General features: G+C 52.2%; 1 protein-coding gene across 4 annotated transcripts in view; it reads left to right on the top strand.

Moving 5' to 3' along the window:
* Positions 1 to 4,066: 4,066 nt before the first annotated feature.
* Positions 4,067 to 16,460, top strand: part of ftsj1 (FtsJ RNA 2'-O-methyltransferase 1) — a 41,446-nt gene continuing 29,052 nt past the window's right edge. For 3 of the 4 annotated variants that reach the window (XM_069929166.1, XM_069929164.1, XM_069929168.1), the window contains exons 1-6: positions 4,181 to 4,261; positions 4,602 to 4,817; positions 6,366 to 6,435; positions 6,931 to 7,033; positions 15,349 to 15,427; positions 16,156 to 16,208. In XM_069929166.1, coding sequence (XP_069785267.1) covers positions 4,697 to 4,817; positions 6,366 to 6,435; positions 6,931 to 7,033; positions 15,349 to 15,427; positions 16,156 to 16,208 — 426 coding nt within the window. In that variant the 5' untranslated portion in view covers positions 4,181 to 4,261; positions 4,602 to 4,696. The other variant, XM_069929165.1, reaches the window with a different exon arrangement.

The raw sequence follows: 16,460 nt of genomic DNA, 5'->3' as shown, positions 1-16,460 counted from the left end.
CCAGACCCCTGTCACGTTCTCCCCCACCCACACAACTCTATCCCCACCCTTTCCCCGAGTCCTGGCGGCATCCTCCCCAACCTTCTCTGCACCTACCTGGAGTGAATGGAAAGGGGAGGTGGTGTCTCAGAGGGAGGGAGCTGCCAGAGAGTGTGAGGGAGCTCCAGGACAGTGAGGGAGCTCCAGGAAAGAGAAGGAGAGAGGGAGCCAAGGCAGAGGGAGAAAGTGAGGGAGCTCCAGGACAGAGTGAGGGAGCTTCAGAAGGGAGAGAGGGAGCTCCAGTAGTGAGGGAGCTCCAGTAGAAAGAAGAATCTCTTGGGGAGAGCAAGGGATCTCCAGCAAAGAGTGAGGGAGAGAGCGGGAGGAGAAGACGGGGACAGAGAGAGAGAATGAGAACAGGGCACCAGAGATGGGTCTTGGTCTTTCTCTGAGACCCACCCGATCCTTCATCAGTGACACCCCCAGATCCCTCAATCTCTCCTGGAGCTTCCTCAATCTTCTGCTCCCTCAATCGCTCCTGGAGATATCCCATGATATCCTGGAGCTCCCTCACCCTCTCCTAGAGCCTCTTCATTCTGATCCCAAGCTCCCTTCGGCCTGTGATTCTGAGCTCCATCTCACTTTCCTGGGGCTCCTTCACTCTCTCCTGGAGTTTCCTCACACAGACACCCCCTCGTCCACCGGTGCTGCGAGGCACAGAGCCCATGGCTTTCCACTCCCAGTTACTCTCCCAACCCCTCTCTCCCCCCTCCCCCACCTCCATCACACAGACTGAACGCAATTCTCCAAATGTGGCCTTGCTGTCTTCTCCAACTGTGATACGACCCCCCCCCCCGCCCCGACTTGCGGACTCGATCCTCCGACAGATGATGGCCAACATTCCCCCAGATCCCTCTGCCCAAAAACACTCCCCCAGTTCCTTCTGCTCTACAACACTCCCCCAGATCCCTCTGCCCCACAACAAGCCCCATGGTCTGTGATGGAAATTTGGGTTGGATTTACAATATTATCTCCAAGAGCTAGCAATACATTCAATGGGTGGAGTGGTCTCCCTTGTAGAGGGAGACCTGGAAATGGGACTCACTTGCTGAGGTTTAGACAGGGAAGGTAGGAAAGGGTGGGGTGATCAGGCTACTCCGTGGATTTACTGTGTTCCAACCGTTGTTCCATTTCAGGGACATGAGACCAGATTGGGGTGGAGGGAATCTGTGGAGGGAAAAGAGAGGTTGGAGAATTAGGACCACAGGAGGGGAGAGGACAATGGGTTTGAGATAACTTTCTGACCGTCACACTCTCCCCAGGGTGGGACAAAGAGAGAAGCTCCCTCCGCACCATCCTGTCACACCCTCCCTAGGGGTGGGGTCAGACACAGAGAGAAGCTCCCTCTGCTCTGTCCCATCACACACTTCCCGAGTGGTGGGGATGGGTCAGACACAGGGTGAAGCTCCCTCTACTCTGTCCCGTTACACACTCCCCAAGGGGTAGGGATGGGTCAGACACAGGGTGAAGCTCCCTCTACTCTGTCCTGTTACACTCTCCCCAATCTGGAGCTCAGCCAATCTGCTTGTGTGGTCTTTAATAGTGATGATGTCCATCTGTGATCTGTAAAAACCCAGCGCAGATGAGGAGAAGGACCTGTGGACAAGAGCGGACAGTAATTTAGCAGAACCACTGATCCTCCCGCTAATCCCCATCATGAACTTAGAACCACAGAAGATTCCAGCAGGGAAAACAGACACTTCGGCCTTTCTAGTCCATGCTGAACTATTATTGTGCCCAGTCCCACTGACCCACACCCAATCCATAGCTCGCCTCCCATCCAGGTACCTGTCCAAATTCTTCTTAAATGTTAAAACTGAGCCTGCATTCACCACCTCAGCTCGTTCCACACCCTCACCACTCTCTGTGGGAAGAAGTTCCCACTAAACTCTTTCTCCCTTAACCTCCGGTTTGTATCTCCATGAGCCTCAATGGAAAAGCCAACCAACATTTCTTCTGTCCATCCCCCTCGTAATTTTAAATACCTCAGTCAAATCTCCCTCATTCTTCTATGCTCCAGGGAATGAGTCCAAACCTGTTTAAACTTTCCCTGTAACTAAGTTCCTGAAGTCTGGGCAACATCCGGGTAAATCTTCTCTGCCCTCTTTCTATCTTACTGATATCTTTCCTGTAGTTTGGTACCAAAACTGCACACAATTCTCCCATTTTGGCCTCACTAATGTCTTGTACAACTTTACCATAAAATCCCAACTCCTGGACTCAGTACTTTGATTTTTGAAGGCCAAAATGCCAAAAGTTCTCTTTATCACCTGTGACGCTACTTTCAGGGAATTATGTCTCTGTATTCCCAGATCCCTCTGTTCTACCGCACTCCTCAGTCCCGACCATTTACCTTGACTCTGGTATCCATGACTCGGTCGATCCTCACTCATTCTCCCGAGGACACTTTTGAAACCCGATGCGAGTGGGCGAGGATTTTGGAGAAGGTGGAGACCACAGCATCTCCCACCCACTGTCCACCCCTCCCTCTCTCCCACCACATGCCTCCTTTCTGCGGTCTCCAATCTCCCTCCCTACTCTCTCTTTCTTTCCAAATATGTATCTCAAAACTTTCTGCCCAGTGCATGACAACTGATTTTGCTGCCACAGGCGACAATCACAAGACACCCAAGATGCAAACTCTGTGACAACATGCCCAACCCAAATATCCCCACTGACACTGGTGCCACCTGGCCACGTCCCTCTAAACATGTCCCATCCGTGGATCTGTAGGAGCATTGTGGAGCAGAGGGATCTGGGGGAGTGTTGTGGAGCAGATGGGTTTGGGGGAGTGTTGTGGGGCAGAGGGATCTGGGGGGATGTTTTAGAGGACACACACTTACACACAGTCAGACGCTGAGAAACAAAGTGCAGACATTACACTTTCACAGAGATTTGCCCAAGATGAGTGGCGCCCATGTTCGACCATGGACCGCAAAGGGTTGCAGACTCCGAAAGGCAGTGCAGGGCATTGGAACCGGGGAGAACAACCCCCACCTGCTACCCCCCCCCCCATGTAGAAGAAGTAGAGGTGATGACCCTACAGGGATGGTAATCGTGGCAGTGGAACCGGCGAGAGGCTAAGTGGCTGAGGGACCCACGCAGGCTGAGGGCAACTCGCGGCCGGGGGAACCCGCATGGGCTGCTGGACACCGGCTCATGGGAACTGTGTATTGTAACTGGGATTCGAGAGGGCGGCCTCACACTATAGCGCCCCTGTTTCCACCTGCATTCCTGCCAGGCCAGCAGGTATATTGCAGGTCCCTCACACTATTCTTTCTTCTTTGGCTTGGCTTCGCGGACGAAGATTTATGGAGGGGGTAAAAAGTCCACGTCAGCTGCAGGCTCGTTTGTGGCTGACAAGTGCGATGCGGGACAGGCAGACACGATTGCAGCGGTTGCAGGGGAAAATTGGTTGGTTGGGGTTGGGTGTTGGGTTTTTCCTCCTTTGCCTTTTGTCAGTGAGGTGGGCTCTGCGGTCTTCTTCAAAGGAGGTTGCTGCCCGCCAAACTGTGAGGCGCCAAGATGCACGGTTTGAGGCGTTATCAGCCCACTGGCGGTGGTCAATGTGGCAGGCACCAAGAGATTTCTTTAGGCAGTCCTTGTACCTTTTCTTTGGTGCACCTCTGTCACGGTGGCCAGTGGAGAGCTCGCCATATAACACTATAGCGCTCCCGTTTCCCCCTGAATTCCTCCCAGGTCGGCAGGGGTCCTGCAGGACCCTTACACTATAGCGCCCCCCCGTTTCCCCCGCCATCCAGGCCAGCAGATTAAAGGGGTACTGCAGGTCCCCGACCCTATAGCGCTCCCGTTTCCCCTGAATTTCTCCCCCGTTACCCCTTCTTCCCCACACCGCCTGGCATCTGTACGCATACAGTCTCTTGCGCCACCATTTTCCATTAGTCTCTCGCTGGCCGGCAGCTGAACTGTACTCTTGCTCTCGAGCGCCACCCTCTGCCCCTTGATCCCTCGCTGGTGGGCAGCGGGACTGGATCGTGCTCTCAAGCGCCACCCTCTTCCCCTTGACCCCTTGATGGCCGGCAATGGGACTGCAAGCTTGCGAGTATCGCCACCCTCTCCCCCTTGACCGCTCGCTGGCCGGCAGCGGGACTGCACCCTTGCATGCAGGCAAGATTTGGGCAACTGTTGTAGGGGTCCTTCATTATCGGCGGGCGGTAGGGAAGGGCGTCTGGAGGGAAGGGAGGAAGGAGTAGGGAGAAAGGTAGGACGGGGAAGGTCGGAGGGAGGGGGTGGGAAAGACAAAGGAATGGAGAGGGAGGAAAGGACGGAAGGAGGGGGAGGGACGGAAGGGCAGGTCCTTAAACGAGCCCCTGATTGAGTTTGTCTGATGGTGGAGGGGGAGTTGCTGTTCCTGCACCTGGGGTTCGAGGCTGGTGGCCCCCAGACCCCTTTCCTGACGGCAGCAGCGGGAACAGAGTGTGTGCTGGGTGATGTGGGTCCTTGGTGGTTGCCGCTGCTCTCCGACGGCAGCATTTCCCCTTCTAGATGTTCTTGACGGTGGGGAGAGTTTTATCGAGGTCTGCCTCCACGACCTTTTGCAGAGCTCTTCGCTCGGACGTATCTGTGGCATCCCCCAAATGCTGACCAGCGCACTTCCTGCCCCGTACCCACAAAGGCTTGACGAGGGGAGGGAAGGATGGGGCGTTCGTCCAAAGACAAGCGGGACATCTATTATCGTGTGGCCAAGCAGGAAGGATGGCGTGCCCGCAGTGCCTTCAAACTCCTGCAGCTCGACGAAGAGTTTGCCCTCTTTGAAGGTACGATTCCCACCCCCCACCTAACTCTTGGAACAATTTTCTCCCTCTGTCCTTTTCCTCACTCTCTCTCCTTTTCCCTCTTTCTCTTATTCCCTCTCCCCTTTTTCCTTTCTCCCTTTTTTCCTTTAATCTTGTTGACCTGTATTAAGACTCGTCTCATCCTTCTTCACTCCAAAGAGAAAAGTCTTGCTAACCTTGCCTCATGATGCACGTTCTCCACAACAGGCAGCCCCCTTCTCTGCCCCCCTCTCCAGACAGTGTCCTGGTAAATCTTCTCTGCCCCCCTCTCCATGGGTTCCACATCCTTCCTGTAATGAGGTGACCAGAACTGAACCAAGTGTGAATTCACCAGAGATTTGTAGAGCTGCCACGTGACCTCACGGCTTCTGAACTCAATCCCCTGACTAGTGAAGCCCACCATATCATCGGCCTCCTTCACAACCTTGTCAGCCTGCGCGGTGACCTGTAGAGATGTAGTGAGTGTGTACATGTGTGCATATCTGTGTGTATGTGTGGACATCTGCAGCCACGGGGGTTGATGTAAAAACACGATGCTGGAGAAACTCAGCAGGTCAAACTGTGTCCTTTATGTAGCAAAGATAAAGGTCCAGAACCACAGTTTTGGGCCTGAGCCTTTGTCAGGATCTGGACAAAAGGGTCTGACCTTCCAAAATGCAACAACTCACACTGGCCCATTTTTCCAGCTGGTTCAGATCCCTCCGCAAGCTTTGAAAGCCGTCTTCGCTGTCCACAGTGCCTCCAATCTTCATGTCACCTGCACCTCGATTTAGTCCCCTCATCCTCTGTTGCTCCAAAGAGAAAAGCCCCCTTGCTCCATAGTCCCGGTCTATCTCCCCTGCACCAAAGCTCCCACATCCTTCCTGTAATGAGGCGACCCTGAACTCAAAATGCCATGTTCCAAGTGTGGTCGAACGGGAGTTTTGAGGAGCTGCAACATTAACTCACGGTCCCCCGACAAATGAACCAAATCAAACTTGAGAGTCTGGGTTGAGGTAAGCACACAAATGCTGGAGAAACTCAGCAGGTCAAACAGATAAAGATACAGAACCAACGTTTTGGGCTTGAGCCCCTTATCAAGGTGTGGACAAAATGTCGACAGGCACCTGAACAAAATGGTGGGGGGGGCAGCGAGGGGCATGGGGAGGAGTGTGGACCCACGGGCAGGAGGTGGATCAGGGAGGGAGGGCACACTAGCAAACGGGGAAGGGGGGACAGCTCAGTGAATGGGATGGAAAGCTGCAGGGAAGGAGACAGAGGGGATGAGGAAGTGGGGGTGGGGGGGGGGGGGGGGAGAGGGCAAGCAGAGACCGGAGAAGATTACATCAATGGTCGGAGAGCACACAGACGGAATATTAGCTGTTGCTCCAATTTACAGGTGGTCTTGGGGGTGGAGGGTGGGTGGGTATGTAAAACCTTAACTCTGCTGCCCTCAGGAAGGCCTCGGGCATTCAGTATTCAGAGTCAACCTCTGCATGTCGACGTCAATAAACTAACCCCCCCCCCCCCTTCTTCCCCCTCCCACCCCAGGAGTCGGCAAAGCAGTAGATCTGTGCGCTGCCCCCGGGAGTTGGAGCCAGGTCTTGAGCCGTAAACTCAAGTAAGTTCTTGATGCTCCCTGAGCCGCTGAGCCCCTCGCCGGTCCTCTGCCGCAGTCACCTTCCCCATTGGGGAGCTATTCTTGTTTCTGGTGCCCTGTGCCAGTCCACTGAGTCTGAAATATCTTCGCAGTCCACTGTCCAGCACAGGCACTGCCATCTTGGGCACAGAGCCTGCATACCCTTCCCCCCCCCCCACCCCGGTTTCAGATGTTAAAATAAAAACACTGTCGGCTCCTCTGACGGGGCCATTTGAAGCCTGTGCGGAGCCATCAGGACCAAGACCGGGCGGTAGGACCCTAAGGAGCAGTGCTGTGACTCCGCTGCCCTGCTCTCCTGGGTCCGCAGTGGCGGCACCATTTTCAGATATCAGAGCGCAGTGCCATTGACTATGTCAACGTCACGCTGCAACTGCAGCTCCGGGCCAGCGGGTGGCGGAACAGATAGCCGCCTCCTTCTCTGACTGCGGGCTCAACGCTGTTTCGTTCTTTCCGCAGAAGGAAGAATGGTGAGGGTCCAGATCCGAAAATTGTCGCTGTGGATCTCCAAGCAATGGCTCCCCTCTCCGGGGTCATCCAGATCCAGGGAGACATCACCAAGGTAACATCCCTTGTGAGGGGAGGGGGATGCTGGGATAGTGGGAGATCCCAAATCTTGGCAGCAATTCCATCTCTGTTTGAGAACGCTGGCGGTGTACGGCGTCTGATCCTGGAAGGATGAGGGTGTGTGCGGCAGGGTGGAGAAGAGGCTCTCCGTGACCCTGGCTGAGGTGGAGGTCTTGAGGCAGTTCAAGTTTATTGCCATCTGATTACATCTCCGAGGGTCCGTCCTGCAGCCTCCACGTCAATGCAATCACAAAGAAGGCTTGCTGCCGGCTGTACAGTGTCCGAGGAGATGAGACTCTTGTAAACTCCTACAGGTGGACCGTGGAGAGCGTTCTGCCCGGTTGCATCCCTGCCTGGTATGGAGGCGCCAACTCTCAGGGCAAGAATAAACCCCAGAGGGTTGCTCACTCGCCCTGAGACTTCACGGGCCCCAGACCCTATCGAGGATGTCGACACGAGGCGGTGGCTTAAAAAAGCAGCCTCTAGCCTTAATGACTCCTACCCCACCCAGGCTATGCCCTCTTCACTCTGCTACCATCAGGAAAAAGGTCCAGGAGCCTAAGGACGAGCAGCTTCTTCCCCTCTGCCATCAGATTCCAGAATGATCCGTGAACCCCAGACTAGGCCTGACTTTCCAAGCCCTGTTATTTTTATAGTAATGTTGTAAGATGGTTATAATATGAATGTTTGCCCCATGCTGCTGCCGCAAAACTGTGAAGGATTGTTATATTTTATATTATATGTTTTAAAGGAGATAAATTGTGTGGGGTTTTTAGTGTTGGTCACACACAGATACAAACATTTCAACACAGATCTCATGTAAAATGTCTGAGGAGATGCCTGGCTCAAACCAAACAGTCCAGGCTCTGGGTCCCTTTGCAAAAACTTTGAAGAATGCCTACCGAGACTTCACAAGTAGGTGTTAATTGGACATGTTATGGAGAAATAGATTATTGTTTTGGAAAGCAACAGATGAACGAACTTGGAAGATTAGGCCTGGAGCCACAGTCTGTCTGAGTGGAGTTGGCTGTTCTAAGAGGGTCATGTGGTTTTCTCTGTGTGAGAGAGAGAGAAAATTCAGTTCTGCAGTTCAGCAGCAACAGCTGGGACTGGAACAGGACAAGCTGGCAAGCTTGTGGAAAAACCCCATTTTGAAGATGGGTTGTGAGTTCTGAGTTTAGCCTGGTCAAAGTCCTTGTGGTCCAGACAAGAGGAGATATCTGGCTGGATAATATTTCGCTTGAAATGAGGGAAAGGAACTCTGTGGTCATCTGAAGGAAAGAGGTTATCATTTGGAAAACCCTGATGGGGCAAGTTTCTTTGGCAAGATACTGAAGTGGCTGATCGGAAGGAATCAGTTTGTGTGGGTCCAACGAGGAGCAAATTCTCTCTGAAAAACCAACAAGAACCTTCCTGAGTGGTAACCATTTAGCTTTCAAGCCCCAGAGCCTGGTGGAGATTCATAAATGTTAAATTCCGTCCACAGTATAAGAATTGCCTGATCCCGGTGAACTTGGAGGAGTGAGAAATGAAATTGGACTGTGAATCAAAGAACTTTCCTGAACTTATACACACATTACATATGTGCACTTAGAATTAGGAAGGGGATTAAATTGTTAATAGTAATAAGTTCGAGTTTGATTCTGTTTTCATGTTTTAAGTGGCTTGGTGAATTTCTACTGCTGCTGGGTTTTGGGGGCCTCTGAATTTCATTACTTCTTCATGATAATAAATTCTGATCCTGACAAACACCGTTCTCTGGTTCTTGGTGCAAAACACGCAGACACACACCCAGACAATAACACATATACAGACCAACAATACATACACATGATAAGTATTTCATCTCTACAAATAAATATTGTTTTGTGAATGTGAGAGTCTCGGAGGGTTAGTGTGGGCCGTTGAGCATTCTCACTGCCCATGGAGGGAAGCTGTTCCTCAGCCTGGTGGTGCTGGCTCCAATCCTCCTGGATCTCTTCCCCGATGGGAGCAGCTGGAAGATGGAAGGGGTCCTCTGTGGTTTTGTGCGCCCTCTTCAGACAATGATCCCAGTCAATGACTTTGATGAGGGGTGTCTCCAGTGATCCGCTCTGCCTCTCTGTGGATGGACGTCTGATCCATTTCTCTGCAGCGACCGGACTGCCCTGTGATGCAGCCGGTCAGGACACTCTCAACAGAGCTCCTGCAGAAGATTGACATGACGGTGGCCGGTAGCCTTGCCCCCCTCAGTTTTCTTGGGAAGACTGTAGCCCCTTCCTGACCAGTGAGATGTTGAGTGTCTGCGACAGGTCAATAGATAAGTGAACTCCAGGGAACTTGGTGCTCTCTACCGCAGAGTAGTTGATGTGCAGCAGAGCTCCTGTAGAAGGTTGACGTCAAGTTAGCACAAAATCATTGAGGACCCCCTTTCCCACCCCCACACACAGCAACGTTCAGCTGCTCCTGTTGGGGAAGAGATCTAGGAGAATCAGAGCCAGCACCTCCAGGCCGAGGAGCAGCTTCTTCCCATGGGGGCAGCGAGAACACTGAACAACCAATGAGCCTCTCATTTGTACAAAACCATATCTAGTTATTTGTATAGATGAAATACTTGCCCTGCACATGTATTGTTGTCCGCCTATGTGGCTTCTCTATGGATTGTCTCCTTCTTGGTGGTGGAGAAACTTGTGTGGTCCTGAGATCTCGTCTTGATGGGCCACCCGCGGTGGTAAGGTTGGTGACGAAGAACAATCCAACCAAGACCTCAATGGTGGAACAGGCGGACGATGTTACTCTGAACTCAAACGGCTGTGAAAGCTGAGACCGACCCTTCAGCTCCCAATCACCATGGTTTCCACGCCACCGGAACGTGTCAGTTGATTGGTTGAGAGTCACATGCTCCTTGGAGCACAATGTCAAACAAGTCCACGCAAAGCCATCTTCACTTGGTGGGCCATAACACACAGGACCCACAAGCCCACAAAAAATTGATCAATGGAACGGAGTCCGCCCTCCCCGGACTCTAGGGATAGCTGCGAGATTGGGGGGGGGGGCCGGCGGGTTATTTTTTTGCCCCGTGGTCTGGAGGACACCGCTTCGTCGGGTCATGCAGTCAGACGGCGAGGAACTTGGAAGGATAAGCAGGTGACGCTTCCTGAATTCTGGACCTACCCCAGGTCGAGAAAACATTTGGGAAACGCAGCTTTTCAAATGTTAGTGGTGATTATCAATTTAAAACTGGAACCTAGGCTCTTTTCAGAACATTCCGAGGGGATGATGCTTTTCCCAACTCCAATTCAACAGAACATTTTATCCTCTGGCCAAATGTGAAAGTCTGATTAACTGGTGCTCCATATCCACACACACACACACACACACACACAACGGCAAAGGGATGTTATGTCTTGTTTAAACTTGGGGGAAAAAAAAGGAGGAGTCACGTGATGGAGTAGCGGCCGGTCGGGGAACTCCAGCCCTCTCCGGAAAAGTTTAAAAAAAACACACAAAACACAAAGGCACAAACATAAAAATTAAAATAAAGTGAAAGTAAAGGTGGGAAGAAAATGGCAGCGAAGAAAGAAAAATTGAAAGCAACGGGAAGAAGAGAAGAAGAAAGGACGTCGGAAGAAGAAGGTGAAGGCCTTACCTGTCCGAGGAGGCCCGCCGCGGAGAGAGAAGCCCGCTCCCTAAGGTCAGTTGAAGTCCCGAGCTCGGGACTACAAAAATGGCTCTCGGAGCCAAGTAAAAGTGCGCGATGCGCATGACAAAAAAAACACTGACGGGAGGGGGGACCAGCTGAGGAGTCGATCTCCACAGCTGAGAATGACAGCTACAACACAACAACAGGAAGAGAACATAGAAAACAACGAGAACAAGAAAGAAGAGAGTAAAAAGAAATCGAGGAAACAACAGATGACCAACCCTGAGGAAGAAGAAGAACATATAGAAATGGAAGAAGAAAGGAAAGGCAAGACAATGGATTTTTTTTTTAAAGAATATATGGAATCAGTAAAAGAATGGCAATCACAAGAATTTAGTGAAATAAAAAGAATTAAAAGTACAGAAGAAAAAATGAATAGATTAGAGATGGTCATGTCAGATATAGGAAAAAGAGTAGACAAGGTGGAAGAACGAGAAACAGCCGTAGAAATGGAAGTAGAGGACTTAAAAAAGAAATTAGAAGAATCTAATAAAGTTAGAGACACAAGAGCTGTTAGCTCAGAAGATAGATATAATGGAAAATTATAATAGAACTTGGAAAAAAAATTAGATACCCAATCAGGATTCAGATGATAGGGGGCTCATTCATGGACGACGACCATAACCTCAAGGTTTAGTGTTCGTTCTGTCCGGAATGAGTCACGAAATTTGGTGTTTGGTAGTAGCATCATAGGCCAAATATTCAGATTATAACCATCTGACAACGTTAGCAGGGCACAAAAAGTCAGGCTGTGTCTGGGGTTCACGGATCATTCGGGAATCTGATGGCAGAGGGGAAGGAGCCGTCCTTGTACCGCTGGGTGCTCGTCTTCAGGCTCCGGGACCTCCTTCCCGATGGTAGCAAGAGTGAAGAGGGCATGGCCTTGGGGGGGGGGGGGTGGAGTGGTTGAGGAGAGATGCTGGGGTTTTTTTAAGACACTACCTCAATGTCCTCGATTATGGGGGGGTGTGGCAAAACTAGGAGATGATGAGTGGAGAAGGGAGGGAGAGGGAAGGCAGCGATTGGGGGTGTGGTGAAAGAACTGGAAAGGCAGGAGGGGGAGGTGGTTTAACTCAAAGCCAATGTTCGTGTGGCTGGAGGGCACCCAGCCAGCGGTTGCTCCTCCAACTTTTAGGTGGTCGAAACAGTGCACGGGGTCATGGGCGGGCAGTACCATATTTAAGCTGAGGGGTGGGGGGGGTTGGCAGTTTTTGGTGATTTTGCCTGCTCTGGGGACTTCTGGGGGTAGCGACCCAGACTAGTTTCATCGTTCTTTCTCTTCTGCGTTTGCTTTTATGTGACCTTGATTAGAAGTGGGGGGGGGGGGGTTAGATTACCGTTTAGATTTTTTTCCCCCTTTGGTCCTTTATTTGTAGAGCCTTAAGAATGGGCCATTTGGCCCTTCTAGTCTGTGCCGACCAGCACTGACCTGCTCTGAGTCTGTAACCCCCCCCCCTAAAAAAAACCAGGCCTCTCCCAACTGTCCAGTCTATTCTTAAAACACACGATCGAGCCCATGTTCAGCGCATCAGCCTGTTTCACACTCCCACCACTCTCTGAGTGAAGAACATCCCCTAAACCTTTCCCCCTAAACCATTCCCATTCACCCTAAACCCACGTCCTCTCTAATTGATCTAAGTGGGAAAAGCCTCCCCGCGTCCACTCTGTCTACACCCCTCGTACCCCTCATTCTTCTTCGCTCCAAACTTGTTGAACTTTTCCCTGTAATTCAGTTCCTGAAGTCCGGGCAACATCCTAGTAAATCTTCTCTGCACTCATTCAATCTTACTGATATCCGTCCTGTAGTGCACACAATTCTCCCAATTTGGCCTCGCCCATATCTTGTGCAACTTTACCATCACATTCCAACTCCTGGACCCAATACTCTGATTTATAAAGGCTCAATGCCAAAATCTTTCTTTACGATCCTGTCCACCTGCAGCATTACCTTCAGGGAACAGTCTCTTTCTATCCCCAGATCTCTCTGCTCCTCCGCACTCCTCACTTGGGGGGTGGGGTTCTCCAGTTTTTCACATGGGTCGTGGTCTCAGCGGTGTTTGTGTTTTTCTTTGGCCTATTTAGGTGGCTTTATTCTCGGGATGATGGGGAGAGGGGAGGGGAAAAGGTCACACCCAAGTGTTGACAGAAAGCGTATTGCGGTCTGAATCTATATGAGCAATGAAATATAGATATCTAGAGTGGATCCCCCGTGTTACGGGTCCAGAGGACCCCAAGACCCAGCAGCCACAGAAACCAACCAAGAGAAACAGGCACCCAAACAAAAGCCGGTTTTAACCTTTCAACGTACATACAGGATCAAACTTTTAACTCTCCGCCATTAACCCTACCTTGTGGATTCCGGTTCTTTTGGTGGCCTCTATGAAATGACATTACTCAAACTTTTGTCCTGGTTAGACTTTCTTTACTCTGCAGAATTGTGAGTTATCTGTACAGAGTCTCACAGATGCTCTCTCTGAAAGCTGGCAGAGAGACTGACCATGTGTTTCAAAACTTTCCCTTTGTCTGGTTCAGACATGGGCGGAGTTACATTTGGCCCAATCAAAAGTTCACACAAATCATTCTTACCCAATGCAGTTGCTACTAAGTACAAATTCCATTGCTATATATGATTGACAGCCTCTTATCAGACCTGCTCGTTTGATTGGTTAGAGTAAATTCCTACAGTTGGTCTGTCATACTAATTGGTACTTTTGAATTGCCATGCCCGCCTTACTAGAATGCTGCAAAACCTAGCTGCGCTATCACTAGCTGTTAATCCTTTCTCACCTAACCTAACATGACCCCCTTCCAATTCCAAGTGCATGGGCATGCCATGGTACATGTCCAGGAATGTTCCCTGATCCACAGTCCAATCTCACTTCCTCCGGGCTCCTCGTGGGGCAGCTCAGGGCTCCTCGTGGGGCAGCTCAGGGCTCCTCGTGGGGCAGCTCAGGGCTCCTCGTGGGGCAGCTCAGGGCTCCTCGTGGGGCAGCTCAGGACTCCTCGTGGGGCAGCTCAGGGCTCCTCGTGGGGCAGCTCAGGGCTCCTCGTGGGGCAGCTCAGGGCTCCTCGTGGGGCAGCTCAGGGCTCCTCGTGGGGCAGCTCAGGGCTCCTCGTGGGGCAGCTCAGGGCTCCTCGTGGGGCAGCTCAGGGCTCCTCGTGGGGCAGCTCAGGGCTCCTCGTGGGGCAGCTCAGGGCTCCTCGTGGGGCAGCTCAGGGCTCCTCGTGGGGCAGCTCAGGGCTCCTCGTGGGGCAGCTCAGGGCTCCTCGTGGGGCAGCTCAGGGCTCCTCGTGGGGCAGCTCAGGGCTCCTCGTGGGGCAGCTCAGGGCTCCTCGTGGGGCAGCTCAGGGCTCCTCGTGGGGCAGCTCAGGGCTCCTCGTGGGGCAGCTCAGGGCTCCTCGTGGGGCAGCTCAGGGCTCCTCGTGGGGCAGCTCAGGGCTCCTCGTGGGGCAGCTCAGGGCTCCTCGTGGGGCAGCTCAGGGCTCCTCGTGGGGCAGCTCAGGGCTCCTCGTGGGGCAGCTCAGGGCTCCTCGTGGGGCAGCTCTGGGCACCTCACAGAGTCACTGCAGGCACCTCCTTGTCACCTGTGCCTGGTGAGCTCTGACACCCTAAAATTTAGCGCTGCGCCCCAGTAAATCCCCTATCTCCAACATCGTTACAAATTCAAACACACAACACAATCGCTTCCAACACCAGTACGACAAACAGAGTCCACTTTTATCCTCTCACTTACTCCCTTCCCACCCTCCTCCCCCTTTCCCTGATACAGACCCCTACAGAAACCTAGGGGAAAAACAACCGAGGTGATCAGGAACTAAAGATAGGGGAATTAAAATAATGATTAACAGAGCAAGTTGTCTGTTCCACGTCCTACTTCACTGATCCCCATCGTTTTCTGCTGGGACGGATTGTTCAGTACTCGAACTTGGGGGGGTGGGGGGTGGGGCGGGAGGTATATCTGCAGATAGGGTCACCACTATCTGATGAATGGGCTGTATCTCCTTCTTAAATTTTCCAGGAGAATTCTGCATTTCCCTGTTCCATTGTGGGGAGTCAGGACCTGCTGACCTTTGCAAACTGGATTTGGTTCTCGAGCAGTTCAACACTTGCGTCCCTAATGTTCCCCAGAAGGTGCAATTCCGGATCCTATGGAAAATCCACCTCTGCCAGTTTTTATTCCCTCAAGGTCCTCCCAGAAGGACCTCACCTTTACGCAGAACAGGTTGAGTGGATAAAGGTTCTGATCACTGCGCCAAGCCTAGAGCATGTTTCCAAGATTTCTGGTTTGGACTGACGTGGTCTTGGCACGCTGTCCCGACACATATCTGACCAGCACCGCTCCTGTACTGTTGCCCCCAAGTCCATCTCCCACCTTTCCCTCGACCTGTGTAAGCCCAATCTTCACTGAAGGAATAGGAAATACATTGTAGAGTTGAACTTTCTCACGTTCCCCCTTCGAATGACTAGAATCTCCATGTCACTCCGCCTGGCCAGGATCATAGATGGTCCCAATTTGTCCCTCAAAAAGATCTTAGTTTTGTAAAAATATCTTAAAAATAACTACATTTGCTGCTGCGCCGTGGGTTCTGTTGGGGGAATAAATGGCAGGTTTGCTTTTCCTCGGCAGGTCTCGACAGTTCAGGAGATTATCGGGCATTTCGAGGGAGAGGCTGCGGACCTGGTGGTGTGTGACGGAGCCCCGGACGGTAGGTTTCTGGCTCTATCACCCTCCCCCCGGCCTCGGCAGGGTTTGTCCCCAGCCCAGGGAGAGGGGAGGGTGCAGCCCAAGCTGTTCCATCACTTGGCCACATGGGAGTCCTTAAACTGGGTGCTCCCTGCTCTGGGAAGGATGGAGCGGAGGGAGCTTCCCTCTGTGTCTGGCCCCCCGGGGAGTGTGCGACGGGACGGTGCAAAGGGAGCTTTGTCCTGTGTCCGAAAACCCCGGGAAGTGTGTGACGGAGCAGAAGGATCTTTACTCTGTGTCCAACACCCCCGCACCAAGGGAGTGTGTGATGGGATGGTGCCGAAGGAACTTTGCTCTGTCACTTCCCCCGGGAAGTGTGTGACGAGATGGTGCGGAGCGAGCTTTGCTCTGTGTCCCACCCCCTGAGTTGTGTGTGATGGAATGGTGTGGAGGGAGTCTTGCTCTGTGTCCAACTCCCTGGGGAGTGTATGACGGGATGGTGTGGAGGGAGCTTTGCTTTGTGTCCCACCCCCTGGGGAGTGTGTGATGGGACGGTGTTGAGGGAGTTTCACTCTGTGTCTGACCCACGGGGAGTTTGTGATGGAGGGAGTTTTGCTCTGTGTCCCACCCCCCCGGGAGGGTGTGACGGGACGGTGCGGAGGGAGCTTTGCTCTGTGTCCCACCCCTCGGGGAGTGTGTGACGGGATGGTGAGTTGTTGCCTGACCTGAAACGATGTTTTTCTGTTGCAGTAACTGGTCTTCACGATGTTGATGAGTACATCCAGGCTCAACTTCTATTGGCGGTGAGTCGGACCCCGGACCTTTAATTGTCCTTGAGACAGAGGAGCAGAAAAAAGCCATTCAGCCCATCGAGTCTCTCCTGCCATTCAATCATGATCTGACCCATTCTCCCATTCAGCCCCATGGCTAAAGCTTCTCCCCATAACCTTTGATGCCCTGGCTAATCAATAACCACTGCCTTAAATATACCCAATGACCTGGACTCCACAATTGCCCGTGGCCACAAATTCACCACCCTCTGGCTGAAGAAATTC

Source organism: Narcine bancroftii, chromosome 3 (assembly GCF_036971445.1).
Source record: "Narcine bancroftii isolate sNarBan1 chromosome 3, sNarBan1.hap1, whole genome shotgun sequence".
Lineage (NCBI taxonomy): Eukaryota > Metazoa > Chordata > Chondrichthyes > Torpediniformes > Narcinidae > Narcine > Narcine bancroftii.
This window is presented reverse-complemented; position numbering and strand designations above follow the sequence as displayed.